Source organism: Schistocerca nitens, chromosome 2, assembly GCF_023898315.1.
Source record: "Schistocerca nitens isolate TAMUIC-IGC-003100 chromosome 2, iqSchNite1.1, whole genome shotgun sequence".
NCBI lineage: Eukaryota > Metazoa > Arthropoda > Insecta > Orthoptera > Acrididae > Schistocerca > Schistocerca nitens.
This window is the reverse complement of record NC_064615.1, coordinates 767,619,284-767,642,915: the sequence shown is the minus strand read 5'-3', so window position 1 is coordinate 767,642,915 and position 23,632 is coordinate 767,619,284. Positions and strand designations below refer to the sequence as shown.

Genomic DNA, 23,632 nt, shown 5'->3' with positions numbered 1-23,632 from the left:
AAACATCACGCCTGATGTGGCAGTTTTACTGCATGGACACTTGACTTTTTTTTTCTTTCATCATTTTGTGAATGGTGCCCGTGAGAAGATTTCACAGAGGTTAGAAATCATATGTAAAGTTTGTTACATATCAATAAGTACTCTCATTTACGAATACTGAATGAATATATAGTCTGGGTATTTGCATGTGGTGAATTATGGTGTCCTCAGACGTATACTCAGTATATAACTCTAATACTTGTCTTACTGTAATGAACCTTTCACAGAAAATTATACCTTTCAATGAGCAGATTATGTTAAGCATTTTAAACATCGATTTGGTCACTACTTATATGAAATACTGAAAATTAAGTTTTTGTTTCCCTCAGAAGCCATTAGATGGGCAACCTGCAAATAGGTTGGGTTCCATTTCCAAGATTCACCTAGTAATATGTATGATTTTTGTATTTAAATGTTTTGGACAACAAGCACTTGTTGTTCTGGATACTATTATTTATGATAACATATTTTCAAGTGCCAGGAATTGGTAGAAATTAAATAAAATAATCTTGACAGTATGAGTGACATGGCATGTATGTTTTAATGACGTCTTCCCTGAAATGGGCCAAAGCTAGTAAATCTGCTGACCAAATCATTACAAGAATTTGGGAGAGAGAATGGAAAGAGGGAAAAAATGAGATAACAGCAACATTATGACAGAAATTTATTGACCAATACCCTATTAATCTCCAAAAGGTGAAATATTTAACACTGCCGATAGACACACATACAAGTACACAAAACTATCCTAGCCTTTGGAATTATTAATTCCTTTTTTGGGAGAGCCTGGAGAAGGTCAAAAGGGAAGGGCAGGTCACTCAGACCCCAGAACGAGAGGCACCCATCTATCATGAGGATGAGAGGAGACAAAAAAAACCTCACCCTAACAGGTGGGTCCTTCTCATCCAGGAATCTGGCTGACCTGCCCTTACTTTTTAACCTTCCCCAATCCACTCAGGTTTCCTACCTGATAAAGGACTCAATAGTTCCAAAAGCTAGGATAGCTTCACTTACATTTGTGTGTGTCTACCAGCAATACTAACACTTTCACCTCGTGAAGATAATGAATATCAGCAGGAAAACAGAAGTTGGAATGCTACAGCAAAGGAGGTGGATGAAGACTGTATCAAGAACGGACTGTATCTCATAATCACACCATTATGAGCAGAAACATGAGTTTACTGTCAGTTTCATGTGATGATACAGTATTGCACAGTAGAGAAAATGCACACTGAAGGTATGTGAGTCTACACTTTAGCTTGAATGCCATTTTTCTAGTGTGAAACTTGCTGGCCTTATAGTACACGCTTTGGATTTCAGGAATCCCTACTGAAGGGAACAAAAGAAAAACAATAAAAATTATGCACTTAGAAACTGACCAAACAGATTTATTCAGCTGACATGACCAAACTAAAGGAAATGAAGAGTCCTGGGAAATTTCTGCATTACACTGTCACAGATATTCTAGTTGTGAGTGGTGGCACTATCTTGTAGGAATCCCACAGCTGCATACGGACATCTGAATGGCACTTCTGCCATATAAAGGCTTCTTGAAACATAATGTAAAGATCTGCTCTGCCTGTGACATAGTCATTTGTGTGCCTATTAAATAAAGTAGAAACCAAGATGCAAATTTGGCACCAGTTCTTGCTAGATAAATTTCTGTTACTGCTAATTCACACTTGGGTGCACCCAACTGACAAGAATTTAGTTGATATTTGGGACCCTCTTCAGAACAAACACTGATCCTGTAATTAAACAAAAGAGTGCTTCAGAAAAGTAACTACTACTTAACAGCAACACTTTCTCTACACAGATCACCCACCAGGTGAATCAGAACTTGGAATTTTGTTTTTCTCAGTTTGCCACAGCATAATACATCCATCTGCTCTCCAAACACAAAAACATTAACAATCCAACTGAAGAAATGTTGTGCTCATATAAAACTGAAATAAACACTGAATGGCTGAAAGTAACTGATATACTGTATGAGGGCAGCACCTCTTTTTGATATTTTCTTCTCTTCAAATATCTCCACACTTTAATGCTTATGGCAGAAGGAGAGGCCATCATGCAAGCCTTCCAGTTTCTCAGGCACAGGGATTTAACAAGATCATGTTCATATCCAGTTCTTTGAGTGTACTATTCGTTCTGAGCACCCCAACAACATGGACAGACAGTAACAGTCATCTTATGAACACAATACAGAAGATTGTTGAACTACAAAGTAACGGAACTTCGGTGAACTTTCTCTCAATACAAACCCAGCACTGCATCCAACAAAATGAGTATCCAGACATCCGTACAAAGGACGCAATACACATCAAGCACTTGCTTATCTCTGAGTTCAATGCATCTGAGCACATACATGGATGTAAAACAAGGTCATATAACATGTGGAAAATACAGTGGGAAAAAAGCACTGGCACTGGTGCTGCCAGTATTATAATCTTCTACATGACCCTCCCAAACGATTATGGTTAAATGGTGCTAGATTGATCTTAGTACCCACTATGAGGGTGACTTATAGTCTGGAAACTCTACCAGTCATAGGTTGTAGAATTCTCGTGTGTCAAGATGGAAGTACACTGGGAAAACATCAGATCGTTTACCAGTCATCTCCAGGGGATAGGCATCAAAATCTCTCCCTTGTTCACTAGAAGGTGACTCAAAAGACTTATTTAATGGTCAAGTCAATCAGTGCCAGGCACTAAGTAAGTTGCACACCAGACACAGCAACTTACAAAATCATCATCATGGAGTTTTCAGCTAAAATTTGTTTCTGGTTATAATATGTTATGAGAGCCTTTTCACAAACTGTTTATCATGAGATACACAATTCACTCAATACAGTGCAGACAGAATGGTATGTTTACCAAATGTCAACACAATAAGTTCAATAGTAATAATAATAATAATAATAATAATAATAATAATAATAAGAAGAAGAAGAAGAAGAAGAAGAAGAAAAGGAGGAGGAGGAGGAGGAGGAGGAGAATGAATTTTGTTTCTATTGCAGCCAGTATTACTGAAGATAAATAATTCTTACAAATGCAATAACAGCTCCAGTAAAGTTTTTATCCCCCCCCCCCTCCCACCATGAACCATGGACTTTGCCAGTGGTGGGGAGGCTCGAGTGCCTTGGCGATACACATAGCCACACCGTAGGTGCAACCGCAACGGAGTAGTATATGTTGAGAGGCCAGACAAACGTGTGGTTCCTGAAAAGGGGCAACAGTCTGGGAGATTGACTGATTTGGCCTTGTAACATTAAGCAAAACGGCCTTGCGGTGCTGGTACTGCGAATGGCTGAATAAGCAAAACGGCCTTGCGGTGCTAGTACTGCGAATGGCTGAAAGCAAGGGGAAACTACAGCTGTGATTTTTCCCGAGGGCATGCAGATTTACTGTATGGTTCAATGATGATGGCTTCCTCTTGGGTAAAATATTCTGGAGATAAAATAGTCCCCCAAACAGATCTGCAGGCAGGGACTACTCAGGAGGAAGTCATTATCGGGAGAAACAGAACTGGTGTTCTACGGATCGGAATGTGGAATGTCAGATCCCTTAATTGGGTAGGTAGGTTAGAAAATTTAAAAAGGGAAATGGATAGGTTAAAGTTAGATATATTGGGAATTAGTGAAGTTCAGTGGCAGAAGGAACAAGACTTCTGGTCAGGTGAATACAGGGTTATAAATACAAAATCAAATTGGGGTAGGTTTAATAATTAATAATAAGATAGGAGTGCGGGTAAGCTACAGCATAGTCAACACATTATTGTCGACAAGATAGACACGAAGCCCACGCCTACCACAGTAGTACAAGTTTATATGCCAACTAGCTCGGCAGATGATTAAGAAATTGAAGAAATGTATGATGAGATAAAAGAAATTATTCAGATAGGATGCAAATTTAACAGTCACGGAGGACTGGAATTCGATAGTAGGAAAAGGAAAAGAAGGAAAAGTAGTAGGTGAATATGTAATGGGGGTAAGGAATGAAAGAGGACGTGGCCTGGTAGAATTTTGCGCAGAGAATATTTTAATCATAGCTAACACTTAGTTTAAGAATAATGAAAGAAGGTTGTATATGTGGAAGAGGCCTGGAGACACTGGAAGGTTGCAGATAGATTACGTAACGGTAAGACAGAGATTTAGAAGCCAGGTTTTAAATTGTAAGACATTCCCAGGGGCAGATGTGGACTCTGACCACAATTTGATTATGAATTTTAGATTAAAATTGAAGAAACTGCAAAAAGGTGGGAATTTAAGGAGATGGGACCTGGATAACTTGAAAGATCTAGAGGTTGTAGAGAGTTTCTGAGAAAGCAGTAGGGTACGATTGACAAGAACAGGGAAAGAAATACAGTAGAAGAAGAATCGGTAGCTTTGAGAGATGAAATAATGAAGGCAGCAGAGGATCAAATAGGTAAAACGATGAGGGCTAGTAGAAATCCTTGGGTAACAGATGATATATTGAATTTAACTGATGAAAGGAGAAAATATAAAAATGCAGTAAATGAGCAGGCAAAAAGCAATACAAATGTCTCAAAAATGAGATCAACAGGAAGTGCAAAATGGCTAAGCAGGGATGGCTAGAGGACAAATGTAAGGATGTAGAGGCACATATCACTAGGGGTAAGATAGGTACTGCCTACAGGAAAATTAAAGAGACCTTTGGAGAAAACAGAATCACTTGTATGACTATAAAAAGCTCAGATGGAAAACCAGTTCCAAGCAAAGAAGGGAAGGCAGAAAGGTGGAAGGAGTGTGTAGAGGGTCTATACAAGGGCGATATACTTAAGGATAATAATATAGAAAATGAAGAGGATGTTGATGAAGATGAGATGGGAGATATGATATTGCGTGACAAGTTTGACACACCACTGAAAGATGTATGTTGAAACAAGGCCCCAGGAGTAGACAACATTCCATTAGAACTACTGATAGCCTTGGGAGAGTCAGCCCTGACAAAACTCTACCACATGGTGAACAAGATGTATGAGACATGTGAAATACCCCCAGACTTCAAGAAGAATATAGTAATTCCAATCCCAAAGAAAGTAGGTGTTGACAGGTGTGAAAATCACCAAATTATCAGTTCAATATGTCACGCCTGCAAAATACTAACATGAATTCTTTACAGACGAATGGAAAAACTTGTAGAATCCGACCTTGGTGAAGATCAGTTTGGTTTCCGTAGAAATGTTAGAACACGTGAGGCAATACCGACCCTATGACTTATCTTAGAAGTTAGATTAAGGAAAGGCAAACCTATGTTTTTAACATTTGTAGACTTAGAGAAAGCTTTTGGTAATGTTGACTGGAATAATCTCTTTCAAATTCTGAAGGTGGCGGGGGTAAAATATAGGGAGCGAAAGGCTATTTACAATTTGTACAGAAACCAGATGGCAGCTGTACAGGTCGAGGGGCATAAAAGAGAAGCAGTGGTTGGGAAGGGAGTGGGAAAGAGTTGTAGCCTATAGCCAATGTTTTTCAATCTGTATATTGAGCAAGCAGAAAAGGAAACAAAAGAAAAATTTGGAGTAGGAATTAAAATCCATGGAGAAGAAATAAAAACTTTGATGTTTGCGGATGACATTGTAATTCTGTAAGAGACAGCAAAGGACCTGCAAGAGCAGTTAAACGGAATGGACAATGTCTTGAAAGGAGGATATAAGATGAACATCAACAAAAGCAAAATGAGGATAATGGCATGTAGTCAAATCAGGTGATGCTGAGGGAATTAGATTAGGAAATGAGACACGTAAAGTAGTAAAGGTGTTTTTCTATTTGGGAAGCAAAATAACTGATGATGGGCAAAGTAGAGAGGATATAAAATGTAGACTGGAAATGGCGAGGAAAGAGTTTCTGAAAAAGAGAAATTTGTTAAGATCAAGAATAGATTGTCTTTTCGGAACGTATGTGTGTGGAGTGTAGCCATGCATGGAAGTGCAACATGGACAATAAATAGTTTAGACAAGAAGAGAATAGAAGCTTTCGAAATGTGGTGCTCCAGAAGAATCAGATGGGTAGATCACGTAACTAATGAGGAGGTGCTGAACAGAATTGGGTAGAAGAGAAATTTGTGGCACAATTTAACTAGAAGAAGGGATCGGTTGGCAGGACATGTTCTGAGGCATTAAGGGATCACCAATTTAGTATTGGAGGGCAGCATGGAGGGTAAAAATCGTAGAGGGAGATCAATAGATGAATACGCTACGCAAATTTAGAAGGATGTAGGTTGCAGTAGTTACTTGGAGATGAAGAAGCTTGCACAGGATAGAGTAGCGTGGAGAGCTGCATCAGATCAGTCTCTGGACTGAAGACCACAACAACAACAAAATTCTAATTGCAGTACATCACAAATTTTGTGCTTCATTTTATCTAGGATAAGTGATCTAGCTGTAACTGCAACGAAAGGACAAAAACAAACCTTGGATTCTTTGTTGCGCGTCTCTTCTGCTGTGACACGTTGTTCCAACAAATTTATCTGCTGATGAAGCCCTTGTTCAATTTCTCTCTGTGTGTTCAAATGGCTCTCTAGCTCTGAAACACGTGCCTTTTCTTTTTCCAGTTGTTGTGTCAACTGGGACAGTCTTTTCTGCAAGTGTAATTATATAACTTGGTTAGTTACATCATTTGCATGTATTACTACAGGTTAAATTGTATGGAGGTAAAAAAATAGATAAACACAACAAAATATATTTAAAAAATGTGTCACAATTCTGACAGCATTATCACAAGAATGAGGACAACTTTTGAAGTTCAGTCTCTGTCGGACCATTATGGCTTGGGGGACATTGGCTGGTACATATTTCTTGATTCAAAAAAACTTCACAAACAGCCATATATTTTGGTTTATTTTATTTTATATCTCAAATGCTACCAGTTTCGGCAACTCAGTATTGCCATCTTCAGCCCCAACATGATCTTTGACCATGTTTCGAGGACTGTATGTAGGCTCAGTCAGTGTCACCCGTTCACAGAAATCTATTGCATAACAATCGGATTTAAGATTCTAGTTTTCTGGCACCATTCAATAAGACTGTTAATACGATAATAGTGTATGGGGCCTGAAGATGGCAATAGTGAGTTGTCAAAACTGGTAGCATTTGAGGTATAAAATAAAATAAACCAAAACATATGGCTGTTGGTGATGTTTTTTGAATCAAGAAACTTTTAAAGTTCTCCCAAAACCGACACAAGAGGATATTATTTCCCCACCTCCAATCGTGCTGGAAAATAAAAACAAGAGTGAATATAAGAAAGATTTCACGTAAAAATGTTATGTTTTTACTCTATTTTTCAATACATATATTGTAACACTGAGACTTAGCCGTATCAGAGTACCAGCTATCTTATGCCTACTGTCTGAAATAAATATGATCGAATCTTTTGACTGGATCATATTTATTTCTCAATTATCGAGCAGGACAAGCAAAACTGGTTGTATTCAATTAATTAAGAAACTGTTTGGCTTGACATTTGATTTTGATCATTAGCCAAGACCAAAGGACAGTCAAAAAAGAAGAAAGAAAGAAAATATAAGTAAATATTTAATGTGACAGGGGAACAAACTGAAGTAAAGACAAATTATATATCAGATTCATAAAGAGATTACAATGGAAAGTACATAAAACGACTTATGTAGCTAGATCAAGCAAAGTATGTGCTAGGAGAGAGAATTGCGAATTTTTTAAACTAAATGTCTTTGTGCAATACGTAAAGTTGGTTATGGAGAACAATTAGAACTCTACTGGCATGAAGAAGGATACTTGCACTGTGTATACAAATAGCTTCCTCACAGCACAGTTTGATGCAGTGCTACCCTTACTACCAAGATGCACTCTCCTTGGCCACACTAAACAAAGAAACCCTACAGCATCAGCAGATCAATTCACCAGTTGCTGTATTCGTTTGGATGTTACAGATTGTAAATAATTGCCACAAACACAGGTTTTCAAACACATAGTTAATGTGTATCTGAAATGTAACTTTGTTCATACGGAAATTCCACAGCATGATATAGTAATGAGATGAAAAATGTTCAAAGGAAACAGTGACAAATATCAACCTACCCAACATGATTACAGAGCAGTGGATAGAATGGTGTGAGGTAGTTATGATTACATTTTTGAGGAAAGAGGATCAACTTAACTAAACTGCAGCAGATCAAACTCAACTTCCAACTTAGCCCATGAACAACAACAGGCAGCGAGAGGGCCAAAAGCAGCAACTTGTCTTAAGATGTGTGATTTTGCCACTGCAAAATTTGAGTTCTTGTACAAAATTTAAAGAATTTTCCAAAGAAGCACTTGTGCTCGGGCACAAATTTTGGCAGGTAAGACTGTTTTGAGTGAAATTGCTTTTGCTATGTAATTCACAAAGGATTCCATATGAAATTATTCATAAAGTGTGTCGTCATATTCTAGAAGCGTGTGGAAGCATTTGCAGACAAGAAAATGCAGAAAAACTGGATCTTAGTCTCAATTAGTGCATATTAATATAATAGAGGGAAACATTCCACGTGGGAAAAATATATCTAAAAACAAAGATGATGCGACTTACCAAACGAAAGCGCTGGCAGGTCGATAGACACACAAACAAACACAAACATACACACAAAATTCAAGCTTTCGCAACAAACTGTTGCCTCATCAGGAAAGAGGGAAGGAGAGGGAAAGACGAAAGGATGTGGGTTTTAAGGGAGAGGGTAAGGAGTCATTCCAATCCCGGGAGCCTGCTTGTGTCTGTATATGTGTGGATGTATATGTGTGTGTGCGTGTGCGCGAGTGTATACCCGTCCTTTTTTCCCCCTAAGGTAAGTCTTTCCGCTCCCGGGATTGGAATGACTCCTTACCCTCTGCCTTAAAACCAACATCCTTTTGTCTTTCCCTCTCCTTCCCTCTTTCCTGATGAGGCAACTGTTTGTTGCGAAAGCTTGAATTTAGTGTGTATGTTTGTGTTTATTTGTGTGTCTATCGACCTGCCAGCGCTTTCGTTTGGTAAGTTACTTAGTGCATATTAATACGCATAAATATAGATGTTATATAAAAATAAGACTCCCATACAGTACTGGGGCAGAAGAATGAAATGTAGCCTCCCTACGATGCTAAAAGCAATGTCACAAGTGGGTTACCAGACAGGTGGTCTGTGTTGACAAGAAATTGCTCTTAGCCCATATTGAAATCTACAGTGGTATGATATATTAAAGAAAGTTCTGGACAGTAACAAATGGAGGAAGACGGGTTGTTTTATATCAGCAAGTAAAGCAAAATATCATGATCTATTAATAACTAGTGTTGCTTATTTATTTGAGCAGAGATCTGCTTTTTGTTATATATGCTATGGTTGTAGTGGTACTGCATAAAGTTCTAAGTCATAATGAAATTTAATTGTGACTGGGTACAAAGTAAACAGAGTATAAACTATATTTATGAAACGAGAAGCTATGTTTCATTTTATGTCAGTTCGATGCATAATGTAGATATATGTGTAAAATTTTGATTGCTTTTCTAAATCACATACTGTCATGTAACTTTAGGAACACATTACTACTTGTTTATGTTTGCAACAATAGGCCTGATGTGGTGAGTACCAGCATGTAGCAACTGTTGTGTTGAAGTATGCAAGAGAGAGAGAGAGAGAGAGAGAGAGAGAGAGAGAGAGAGAGAGAGAGAGAGAGAGAGAGTGTTTTGTACATATGCCTGGGAGGTTGTCTGCAAAGGTAACAGGTCACACTGGTCTGGTGCATTTATCATGAAGAATGTTCCAATATGATTTTTTTAATACATGTAGAGTCCCCAGTGTGTTAATGGCACATGATCTTTAAAGCCATTAATAACTGTAACGATTAATATTTTATGACAATTGGATGGAACCGTTACAGTAAACATATCATTTTTTCTGTATTTGATGACTTCTTTGTTAAATTGTGTTCATTCGAAACCTTTCCTAACATGACAGAACAAGATCCTACCTCAAGTTCAAGTTCATGTGCCCGCCCCCTCTGCATACTGCATATTAGGTTAAGGACAAGTCTTTTATGCAATGAGAGGATAAGAGGCAGGAGCTTAAAAGCAGTATGTTTGTAACTGAATGGTTTTTATTTCAATCCTTGCTGGGAGTCCATCAGTCACCACTCAGGGCCAGCCCAAGCGATCTTCATCATGAACACTCTTCCGTCCGCATGGACTATGGTAGTGGGGGTGGTCATGGTGAGGGCGGAGGCGCAGCGACAGGTCAAAATATTATTTACTTTCCTGATGACCCTCATACTAATATATTTTTGATGACCCTCATACTAATATATTTTATCTTGATTTTGTGTTGATAGAAAATCAACAACAGAATATAATATGTATGGGAACAGATCACATTTGACAAATTAAAGAGGTGCTGGCACACGAGAAGTATGCAGACAAAATGGATTATTGCTTATCTTTCAGTGAAGGCTGAGTGACCGATACATTACCAATCAGTAATACGTTTCACAAGGGTCATGACATTTCCTTTGTACTGTTTTATAGCCTGTGACACAAATATGCAGTACAATTTCGCCTCCCATTTCTGTTTTTAGATATAGCTATTTCAGCCTTTAAGTCTGGTCCTATCACATTGATGTATTCTGAAAAATATAATGGAAAATTAATTCTGAGGGTTTCCAAGGTAAACTGATGTGCATATTTTAGTATTTTGATGGGCAAAATGGATTTTCAGTTGTAAACAGTTGTAAGGCATCCATAAGCCCAAGTGATTCTTTAACTGATGAAGCATTACAATGAAGCAACCAAGTCCAATTATTAGCTTGTTCATACTTCTCTGAGATATAACCTTAATGTTCTATTAATTCAATTCTTTATCTTATATCTGTTGCCATCATTCAAAGAAACGTTATTTCATCTGTTAATTGCTTGTCTGCTTTCTCTCGAAAACCAGCTCTACCCAAAACTGCCCCTTTTCAGAAGAAGATGAAACTCTTACCTGCAACTACACATAAAATTTAACTCAATTAACTACGCAGCAATTTTGTTATCACTGTCTCTTCCACCTTTTCAAAAACTGCCATAAATTTGATCCAGGAAAGTTATACAGAAAATATTAATTGCTGATGGATTACCTCATAATCATCCATCTCCAATGTTAACAATGAGTTCTTCTTGCACTCCTGCATACTCATTTCAAGAGCTTCCTTTGTTGCTTGGTGATTTGTTTCTTCCTCTGACAACTTCTGTTGGAGTTTGTTCAGTTGCTCTTGTAACTGAGACACTGTTATTTCTTTTTCTCTGAAAGCAAGGTGAAAATATTATTCACTGAAATTGATCTCTTCAAAACCACAAAAGGCATCTCAGGTAACAGGTTTTGTCCCACAGTAAAGCATATCTTAAACAGTAACAAAAACCAGTTATTATTTTATTCAAGATGCCTCGACTGCTTTGCAAATTTTTAGAACTATAGCAATGAAACACTACTGCAATCTGTCCCTAATGCATTTACTGATTCTTTTATCTGTCAGTAATTTTTATAATGTTTTTTATGACTACTGGAAGCATCCCGGAAGCCAACAAATGGCCATAGCATATGTAGATCAAAAGTATCTAGGATTGCTATTATTTTGATGTCATATTCAACTACTGGTCCACAATCGTATGTCACCTTGTTGAGCTCTTTCTTGGAATACTGCTAATACAGCAATGTTACGCAGCAGTACTTAAGGCAGTGCTGTATTTGGCCCTGTTATCCACTGATCACAAACATATTGGATTTGTACTATAAGTCTCAGTATCTTCATCAAAAATAAAGGAAAGAAGATAGGTGTTTAATTTCCCATAGACAATAAGGTCATTGAAGATTCAAAAGCAGCTCAGATTGGCCACAGAAAGTGGAAGAATTTGGGAATTTCTTTCTGAAGGAACAGTCCATCTCTGATCTTACGTATTTTATATATTCATGGTTTAACCACTGGTCCCATTTCTCAGTTTCAATGAAAATAGTCCCAACAGGGAATACAAATTTTACACAAAACAATGAAAAGCAAACCTATCACAGAATGATGTTAGCATAAATGAAATCTAAAGAACCCACAACAAGTAAATAACTGAACAGATCACTAGTCATTTTGATATGTCATTAATGCTCAATGATGATGATAGCTACAATGTAAAAATATTGTGAAGCCATAATGAATCTTCCACTATGACTTAAAGATTATCCTGTTATAAATCTTCCTGACAGATCAAAACTAAACCATGATAGCTTATGTTATTGAAAGCACCTGATGATGTTACAAGCTGCTGTGAAGAAATGTTGCAAAAGCTGCCCAAAAGGATGTTTGCTCCATGACAATGTATATCATTACCACCCTTGTATGGTGTAATATCTTAAGTTTCAGATTCTGTTATTAGCCTAGGTTGAAGTTATGTAGCTCAACCATTGAAAATTTTAAGAAAAACTGGAGCCAAAAATGAAAATATTTACTTCTTATATTTTGGAACTGACTGAAAAATATTTACTTATATTTTGGAAACTACTGCATAAAAATTCAAGAATAATTAATGATGCTAGGATTTTTTTACTGCACTTAAGCTACGTGAGATCCACTGTGTACTGTTATGATTTTGGATTGTACACCTCTTTTCTCAATCGATCTTGTGTACAGGAGTCAAGTATTTGGCTAACAAGATTCTGTCAAACAGATCATACAAATTACTGTGATCTGACCATATAGTGGAGATGCTGAGTCAAAGATAGGCACAACAAAAAGACTCTCACATTTAAAGCTTACGGCCATTAAGGCCAACACTAGACACACATAAAAGCGCACGCTTCCATGTTCGTTCCAGGGTCAACTTTTCACTACTACAGGATTCTAGAAGTTTCTCCACATTTAGTTTTTCCTCACACACACACACACACACACACACACACACACACACACACACACACACACACACACAGGTGACCGCGTGCGCTCACGCAACACACACATCCGACTGCAGTCTCAGGCAACAGAAACCACACTACCTATCCGCGACTAAGCATCTCCGTTGTATGGGGAGTAGCAACATTCCTTCTCATAATATTGTTACATTCCATCCCGGATTTTCGATTGTTTGAAATTGCGGTGATCTCTTATTTCAAATGCCCTAAGGGCTCCAGCACCATGGATGTGTGCTGCTACAAACAGAATTTCTCTGTATGACTGTCCAAGATTTAGGTGGCATACCACGAAAACTTTTTACAAACACAGCAGACTGTGTGCCTTCTTCTTTTCTTCCTCTCCTCTAGCCAATGGTCAATATAAACTGGACATCACTGCAAACTTGTGGGATCTTTACATCACCTTAGGCAGTGTGTGGATGCAAGATCCTTCAAAATCTACATCTTATTACTTACAACAGTAGTAGAGCTAATAGATTTACAGCCAGTTTTCTGATAAAGAAAGTGCTTCTACAGACCAGTGGTTTAACAATTTATATGATGAGACAGCTGTGAGTGAAACTGTTCTCAAAGAAAATACTTGATTTAAAATTTCATACTTAGCATAAATTCCTTTTTTACTACATTAGCAACCAACAAAGTAGTCATTTAATGACAGTTACACAAATTTTATTTCTCACCTGTAACTGTTATTCTGTAACTCTACCTCCTTTCTCAAATTTCTCAGTTGATTAGTTTGTTCCTTCCATGTTCGTTCCAGGGTCAACTTTTCACTACTACAGGATTCTAGAAGTTTCTCCACATTTAGTTTTTCCTCAAGACACTGTTCTAGATGTTTCCTTAGCTTTTCTAAGTCTGCCAGAGCAGTGTCTTGATTCTTCTTAGCTTTGCTCATTTCAGCTTTCTGTTGCTCTAGTGTGTCTTGTAACTTGTCATACTCCTGTTGAAGAGTCTGCAAAGAAAAAAAGCTTTACTTACAAAAATGACTGACATGACCTATTTGTTGTAATGATGTAGTGTAGCAAGCAGTCTGACTTCTTGTCATAGAGTAGAGCTTCCTCAGCACCTCAGTAAGTTTGTCTGTTACGTACATATGTGATTCCAGTTTGATTTTGGCCATTCCTATCAAAAAGCTACACACTAAACACATGTAAGCTGGAAAATGGCATGGGTAGCCCTGGGAGTAGTTCAGTCTTTTCTGTTGCATGTTCTGTTGGTGGTAAGTGTGGAATAAGTGGCAGTGGTTGAGTGCATGGGACAAGCTATACAGTGGTATGAACTCAGGTATAGGAATGGTGGTCTGGGAATCTCATACAGTGAAACAAAACTGTTTTGAAGATTTATTCCTTCTTTCATTGGTGACTTAAGTATTTACTTTTCTATGTCTTAGTTTCTTCCTGTTTTTCTCTTTTTAACTTCCCTATTTGACATTTTCTTCTATCCCATATTTATATCGTACTCTATTACTCCAGCTTCAAACTGATGATGGCAGTGTTCACTTCCTACTACAGATTATGCTTTTAACTACATTTTTGCTTCCTTTCCTCCTCAGGTAAGGTGGATCACTCATAACTCAAGAGTCGAAGACCTGTTGACCAACCATTTTCTCTTTTTTACCCTAAAAGAAGGAACCCGAGATTCTGAAAGGTAAGAGCACTAGTTTTGATTTTTAAATGTATCTATCGGCTCTATGGTAGTTGACACCACCTGAAAATAAGAACATTCCATCTCTCAATTGGAGGGAGCGTAGGGAATAGTAATTAATAGAGGGCATTCAACAAGTACTGCAACAGATTTCTTTTCTCAGCCAATTTCGGTTGGAAAAATTCAGAATTTATTGTGCAACATGATGGAATATTCCCGCTTCAGCCCCTATAGTTTTATGAAGTTCTGATAAATGGTAGCGCTGTTCGTAGCCCTCAAAATGGTGTCTGAAACAGGGGTGTGTTCCAGGCAGTGAACTGTCATTGAGTTTCTTTTGGCAGAGCTTCGTCGATATTCGTAGGTGCTTGCAGAATGTCTACGGATACCTGGCAGTGAACAAAAGCTAGGCAAGTTTCGGGTGAGCATTGTGAGTATTAGGTGAAGTGTCTGTCATCACTGCAACAAGGTCACCTAAAGCTGTTGGTTGGTTTGGAGGAGGAGACCAAACAGCAAGGTAATCGGTCCCATCGGATTTGGGAAGGAAATCCCTTTCAAAGGAACCATCCTGAAATTTACATGAAGCTATTTAGGGAAATCATGGAAAACCTAAATCAGTATGGCTGGACATGGGTTTGAACCATCGTCATCCTGAATCCGAGTCCAGTGTATGTAAAGCTGTCTGATCTTACACGTGCCAGCCACACAAACTGTGACTCCTGCAATGTTGGAATGTGTGCAGACTCTCATTCAAGGTAATCAATGGAGCACAATCAAACATCTCACTGCACTACTGGATGTCTCTTTGGCAGTACTAATACACGCGTCAAACCAGTTGTGGTACTCAAGGTGTGTAACTACTTGATTGTTTGCTGTCAAACCTGAGATCACAAAGAGCAATGAAGGACCATCTGTGCATCGTCACAGGTGATGAAACATGGGTTCATCATTTTGAACCAGAAACAAAACAGCACTTCATGGAATAGTGCCATAGCACCTCTCCTCCAAATAAGAAGTTCATAGTTCCACCAGCTTCAGCCAGTCATGGTGACAGTCTTTTGAAACTCTGAAGAGATTATTCTGTTTGATATTCTCCCTTATGGTGCTATGATGAAACCAGATGTATATTGTGCTACCCTCAGGAAATTGAAGCAATGAATTCAGTGAAACAATGACTTCAGCATGTTTTTCATCACAAAAATACAAATGAGATTCTTCTTCCCATGACAACGCAAGGCCTCACAGAATACTGCACACCCAAGAGGAGCTCACAAAATTCCTTTGGGCTCTTCTTCCTCATCCACCCTATAGCCCAGATCTTGCACCTTCTGACTTCCATCTGTTTGGCCCAATCAAGGACACACACTGCGGAAAGCAGTACAAGAATGATGGGGAGGTTACTGAAGCAGCAAAACGTCATCTCTGACATCGACCAGCAGAGCGGTACCATGCAGCATACTGGCCCTTCCAGTAAGATGGCATAAGGCTGTCACATTGAATGGAGATTACGTTGAAAAATAGGGTTTTGTAGACAAAGGAGTGGGGACTAAGATGGTGTATTGGAATTCCGAATAAAACCACCCTGTTTTCAGAAAAAAGATGTGTCGCTTTACTTGCTCAACGGTCCTCATACTTTTTTCCTGACAAAGTTAGCACTGCGTTTATACCTCTCTCATTATGACACACTATGTGATCAAAAGCATCCGGACACACCCACAAACATGCACTTTTCATATTAGGTGCCTGCCAGTTACTCCGTATCAGCGACCTTGTGAGAGAGCAGAATGGGGCACTCCGCAGAACTCCTGGACGTCAAACGTTGTCAGGTGATTGGGTGTCACTTGTGTCGTATGTCCGTGTGCGAGATTTCCACACTCCTAAACATCCCTAGATCCACTTTTTCCAATGTGATAGTGAAGTGGAAATGTGAGGGGACACAAAAGCGTACAGGTCAACCTTGTCTGTTGACCGACAGAGACTGCAGACAGTTAAAGAGGGTCATAATGTGTAATAGGCAGACATCTACCCCGACCATCACACAGGAATTCTGAACTGCATCACGATCCATTTCATGTACTATGAAGGTTAGGCAGGAGGTGAGAAAAATGTGGATTTCATGCTCAAGCAGCTGCTCATAAACCACACATCATGACGGTAAATGCCAAATGATGCGTCGCTTGGGTAAATGCCAAACGATGCCTCGCTTGGCATAAGGAGTGTAAACATGGAACGAATTTATCAGTGTAAAAATGTTGTATGGAGTGAGAAATCATGGTACACAATGTGGCGATCCGATGGCAGGGTGTGGTTTTGGTGAATGCCCAGTGAACGTCGTCTGCCAGCGTGTGTAGTGCCAACAGTAAAATTCGGAGGCGGTGGTGTTATGGTGTGGTCGTGTTTTTCATGGAGGGGACTTGCACCCCTTGTAATTTTGTGTGGCACTATCACAGCACAGGCCTACACTGCAGTTTTAAGCACCTTCTTGCTTCCCACTGTTGAAGAGCAATTCACGGATGGAAACTGCATCTTTCAACACAATCGAGCACCTGCTCATAATACATGGCCTGTGGCAGAGTGGTTACACAACAATAACATCCCTGTAATGGACTGGCCTGCACAGAGTCCTGACCTGAGTCCTTTACGATGCTTTTGGGATTTTTTGGAACACCGACTTCTTGCCAGGCCTCACCGACGGACATCGATATCTCTCCTCCGTGCAGCACTGCGTGAAGAATGGGCTACCATTCCCCAAGAAACCTTCTAGCACCCGACTGAACGTATGCCTGCGAGAGTGGAAGCTGTCATCAAGGCTAAGGGTGGGCCAACACTATACTGAATTCCAGCCATGAACTTTTAAGTCATTTTCAGCCAGGTGTCTGGATACTTTTGATCACATAGTGAACGACAATTAATTCCTCCACTTTCATCAATACAAAAGACCGAGTCATTATATACCAACACAGAAGTAGAACCTCTTCAGACCATCTTATGCCCTGATACTACATATATAATGCATGAATTATGAGGGATAGTTTTCTCACAACTTAAAAAACAGAAGACACAAAGTGCACTGCCCTGATACTACATATATAATGCATGAATTATGAGGGATAGTTTTCTCATAACTTAAAAAACAGAAGACACAAAGTGCACTGACACATGCAAGTAACAACAGCACCTTTGACTACTTGTTTGCATCACATTTTGCATAAACTGGCTATTTCATTTTTTTCTTTCGCTCTGTTTTTAGTAATCAACTTATATTCCAGTTGTAATTTAGACAAATAATATTAAAGAACCAATAGTCTGAATAGTAAACGAATACCAAATTGAGGGTTGAGCATGTGGAGGAGATGGAAAACAAATGGCAGAATTTACACTGACAAGATGATCACCAAAAATGAAACAATATAGAAATAAACATTGATAACATTTTTACTTACCAGGCAGCCAAAGAAACATATACTAAACTATCTTACGGAAAGCAACCAGTCACGGCATAGACTGCATCTGCTTTACAGTTATAAAATCTTTTACGAGTATGAAGTGCATTTCCCATGGAAATACCATATATATGCAAATAATTCATGCATATTTTTTCCTGAATGTAAGGACGAAAAACTGGGGTGCACATATTAATTGTAACAAGGCTGGTACTGCTCCGCCTCCAACAATACACAATGCATTACACAACAGAGTTGTTCTCATCTTAGTCTGTAATGTGTCAGCAGCCCAACAGAAGTGATATATTAACCACATGTTAAGTTGTTAATTATGGTTACAACCTGCCGTTATTGCTTGTGCACAGCTAAAGAAAATGTTTTATTAAAGAAGTGAGAACACTGGAAACCACTTAGCAGGAAGAAACTATGATATGAGTGAAGGTTGTATTTGCGACAAGTAAAAAAACAAAACACAGCTTCCAGAAATGAATGGTAATCATCAGGCATTTCGTGGCCAAAAGTGAAGCATCTTGGCCTTTTTTTTTAAAAAAAGATTCTGCAATTATGTAGATGAGAAGTGACAACACGGATACATGGTGACTAGTGAAATGTGCCAACTCAAAGCAGGAGTTTTAGAGAAAGAACTAGGCTTCGCCAGTTTCAAAGCTACCAAGATTTTTGAATCGAAATGGATTGGGCTTTCGGAGGAAAGCTACCACCGCTCAACAGCTTCCAGGTGATTATGAAGAAAAAGCTGTGAATTTTCATTGCTACCTGATAAATTTGCACCATGAAGATTCCTACACATTATTGCAAACTGGTAACATGAGTCAGATGCCAGTCTAATGGGATGCCGCATGACAACACCATGAACAAGAAAGGGGAATCCAGTCTCATGATACAAACTGGTGGCTATGAGAAACATATGTGTACATTAATGTTCTGTGTGTCTGATAAAGGATGAAAGCTACCACTACATGTGTATATAAATCAGCTATTCAAAGCTGAAATTACACAGCAGTATATGCAACTGATGGCCAACGAAAATTGCAAGTTCATGCCGAATGGAAAATCGAGTGGCCGGATCTGTCTAGGATTTATGAGAGAGTGAAATGTACAAAGCTCCATTCCGCTACCACTGGTGGGAAAATCCTTCAAAAAATGTAGTATCACAATTCAATGGATGTAACAGAGGATGAGGTTCTGTGGGAAGGTGGAGATGACAACAACGATTCTTCCACAAGTGATGATGAATAGAAACATCACATTATAATTTTTTTTGTAAACAAAAACACAAAATGAAGGCAGTATTTGCTTTTTTTCCCTCCCTTAAAACAGGCAGCATGTATAACTCAAGGGTGCAGATTATTTTTGTATATACAGTATTATTTGTTTTCATGCACAACTTTCACTTGTTTACAGGGCAAATGTCACTTTACAGACAAGAGGTCACGTTTACCAAAGTACAAGTTTCTTCTGAGGGGAGGGAGCAGGGAAGGGTGGGGTAGTGGGAAAGAAGCAGGTCTTTCGACAGATGACTCATCGGCTACACAAGATGACAGGAGTAAAGAGGGTAGAGCCTAAAACAGATATAGAAAGAGGGCGGGAGGAAAAGAAGGGAGGAAGTTGGAGATGACGGGAGGCAGGGAGAGGTGGAAAAGGAGGGGGAGGGAGGGGAGATACGCGTGTAGGTGGGGGTGGGGGGAGAAGTGTGTGGGAGAAGGCAGCAAATGATCTCAACGGTGAAGGAGTGGTGGGACAGACGAGAGAATGGAAAAGGTAAGACGAGGCAGTGGGAAACAGGTTAGTGGAGGTTTAGGCCAGGGGGATGTGAGAGTGCAGAATGTGCTGGAAAGAGAATTCTCACCTGCATAGTTAAGAGAAACCCGTCCTGGACGGAAGTATCAAAATAGCCCTCATAGTGCAGCAACTGTTGAAGTCATTTGTGCTGATGTGTGCTGCATGTTCAGCAACTGGATGGTCAAGTTTGCTGTTTGCCACAGTTTGGTGGGAGCCATTCATGCGAGTAAACAGTTTGTTATTTGGTATGCCCAAATGGAATGCTGTACAGTAATTGTAGTATAGCTGATACATAACACAACTGCTTTCTGATGTAGCCCTGCCTCTTATTGGGTAGGAAATGACTGTGATTGAACTGCAGTAGGGGGTGGTGAATGGATGTCTGGAAATGGTTTTGCACCTGAGTTGACCACAAGGGGATGCAGGACTGAGAGAAGAATCGGAATAGGTATAGACAAGACTAGCCAACTATGTCCTGACCCACAATTATTTTACTTTTGACAGATTCATCCCAAACAAATCCCTGATACTGCCACAAGTACTCACATGGTACCATCCTATGCGAACTTATTTATGGATCAACTGGTGGAATCCTTCCTATCCAGTCAACATCCCTTGTCTTGTTCAGGTTTACTGATGGCATTTTCATGATCTGGACTTATGGCAAGGACAGCCTTTGCTATTTCCTCGATAACCTCAACACCTACTTCCAAATCAGCTTCACCTGGTCCTTCTCAACTCAATGAGCCACCATCCTAGATGTTGATCTTTTACCTCTCAGATGACTCTGTAAATACATCTGTACATATCAAGCGAATCAACCACTAACATTACCTCCACTATGACAGCTGTCTCCTGTTCCATGCCAAAAAATCTCTTCCTGACAGCCCCAAAATTCATGGACGCTTCATCTGCAGCAGAAAGCAGGCGTAGTAATATAACAACAACCTTATCAATGTCTTTACTGACAGACAATAAGTTACCCAGCTACATCTTCATCTAAATGACTACTCTGCATTTCACTATTAACTGCCTGGCAGAGGGTTCATCAAACCACTTTCAAGCTATTTCTCTACTGTTTCACTTGAACAGGGGTCTTCCTTGCCATCTCCTACTCTGACACCAATAAGCTTGTTAACCAGATACTGACCAGCAGTCCTTGATCATTCAGTGTCATCCTGGCTTTGAAAAGGTCAGTCACATCCTTCACTAAGGCTCCGATACCTCTCATCATGCCGTGAGATGAGAGGTAACTTACCCAAAATCCTACCCTTATTACCCATAGTAGTGCTCTGCTGTCCACTCAACTTTCAGAGTAGTCCATCCTTATTCTAATCCTGTACCCAATCCTACATTCCAAGGGTCATTCACTTGTGGTCAACCCATCTCTTGTGATCAACGCAGGTGCAAGGCCTGTCCCATACACTCGCTCACCACTAACACAGTTCAGTCACAGGCATTTCACAATGAAAGGCAGAGGCACATATGAAAGCAGCCATATTTTATATCAGGTATGCTGCAATTATTGTACAGCATTCTATGTAGGCATGACAAGTGACCAACTGTCTACGTGCATGAATGGCCCCCACCCAGCTGTGACAAGCCACAAACTCGACCATCCAGTTGCCGAACATGCCGCACACTTCAACACGAATGACTTCAAAGAGCTGCTTCACTATGTGAGCCGTTTGCGTACTCCCTTCCAGCACTATGGTTGCCACTGCAATTGAGTGCTGCAACCAGAAAAGCCATCAAATGTGAAATATGTTGTGTAACAGGCTTTTGGTGGCAAAAGATTTCACAGGTTCTGACATTCATCACAAAATTTGTGGCATACACAAACCAAGTGTGACAAGTAAATGTGTGTAAAGGACGGGTGCTAATGATGACGATGGAAGTGACCGGCCACTTTAGCAGGAACACAGCTATGGTGAGAAAAAGAATGTACTATGGAACAGTAGTAGGGTATTCTTACATTCAGTGAAATATTACAATTAAACTTACCTGAAGATGTTTTGCTTGTGCTGACATCTGTGTGACACATGCTTGAAGTTCTTGTTTATCAGCTAACAGTTTATTGCGTTCAGCTTCCAGCTGAGTCAGGTGGGCTGTAAGCTCCGCCACACGCTTCTTCAGCCTCACCGCAACTGTCCGCAGCTACTGACACCACAGAAAAGAAAAGTACTCAGCAGGTAATTTATTCTCCACTTGTTTTAAATTTTATAGGCTTCTCTGCAGTAGTTAATTTGTGCCAATGTACCCTTAAGCAAATACAGAACAATATTAGTGGCTCCATGCAAGTTTTTTCTGCAAGACTGTTGACGATTGTATGTTGTTGTTGTTGTTGTGGTCTTCAGTCCTGAGACTGGTTTGATGCAGCTCTCCATGCTACTCTATCCTGCGCAAGCTTCTTCATCTCCCAGTACCTACTGCAACCTACATCCTTCTGAATCTGCTTAGTGTATTCATCTCTTGGTCTCCCTCTACGATTTTTACCCTCCACGCTGCCCTCCACTGCTAAATTTGTGATCCCTTGATGACTCAAAACATGTCCTACCAACCAATCCCTTCTTCTAGTCAAGTTGTGCCACAAAATTCTCTTCTCCCCAATCCTATTCAATACCTCCTCATTAGTTACGTGATCTACCCACCTTATCTTCAGCATTCTTCTGTAGCACCACATTTCAACAAAAGCCTCATGATATACAATAGTAAAAGTCATCATTCACAAGATTTAATTGGAAGTAGGAGAAAATCAAAAACTGATGACGCATAAATATTGTCATAGTAAATATCTGATTCAAAGACCTGACACCTGTATAGATGTTGTTTACAAAATTAGCGGTACCTCTTAGCTTTTATGGCCCTGATCTGTCACCATACAAATGTTTAAGTGTCACAACAATATAGAAAGCATGGCTTCCTACTCACCACATGGAGGTAGGTGGTGCTGAGTCATAGTGAGGCACAATGAAATGAATGCTAGAAAAATTTAAGTTTTCAGACAAAGCCCACCTTCAGAAGTAGAAACCACATACAGAGTCACCCAAACAGAACTCTCACACACATGGCCACAGTCTCCAGGTGCCAAGGCCCGACTGTTACTGGCTATGCAGAATGAATGGTGCACTGGGAGACATAAGTCACCATATTTAAACTGTCAGTCAATGCGGCAGAATGCCACTTCATGCAGCATAATGTCTAACCCGATAACTCACTCCAGAAACGCAATTCACTTTGGGTACAAAAGTTAAGCAGTTTACTCTCTATAAATATATTCATACAGGGTTCATGCCACTAGGCCTTAGTTTTTGAAAAAATCGAAGTAAATTGTTTGAGCACCTTACTACTTTCAATAGTAGAATTTTCCCAGCATTTAGAGCAATTGTTTACCAAACAAGGTCTTTGTATGTTCAAATACCTTTGCTTCCAATCCCTCCTGCCTCCCCCCCCCTCCCCCCAGAAGTTGGACAATTAAACATACTTCATAAAATTGTAGAGTACCTCTACTTTGTGCAATAATTACAGGATAATATCATAATATAGGTAAGAACAGCACAGTATGTGGTAATGGATAATCATAATGCATATTGTTTCATATTATCATTGAGACAGTCTTCTAATGTTCACTAATTATGAACTGTGTGTTTACACAGACAGAATATAAATTTATTTTCTGGTGAGTATTGGGCAAAAGAAGTTTTGCATGCACCAAAATACATTTCAAAGAACATTTCATTAAGCATGGTGCTGAAGATTTGTGTGTTTT

At 39.4% G+C, this 23,632-nt stretch overlaps 1 protein-coding gene across 1 annotated transcript in view; it reads right to left on the bottom strand.

Moving 5' to 3' along the window:
* Positions 1–23,632, bottom strand: part of LOC126237005 (GRIP and coiled-coil domain-containing protein 2-like) — a 323,096-nt gene that overhangs the window by 128,568 nt on the left and 170,896 nt on the right. Inside the window, exons 10-13 of the mRNA XM_049946730.1 lie at positions 21,868–22,020; positions 13,660–13,931; positions 11,160–11,325; positions 6,474–6,641 (exon numbers count right to left, since the gene is read on the bottom strand). Coding sequence (XP_049802687.1) covers positions 6,474–6,641; positions 11,160–11,325; positions 13,660–13,931; positions 21,868–22,020 — 759 coding nt within the window. The remainder of the gene's footprint in view (positions 1–6,473; positions 6,642–11,159; positions 11,326–13,659; positions 13,932–21,867; positions 22,021–23,632) is intronic.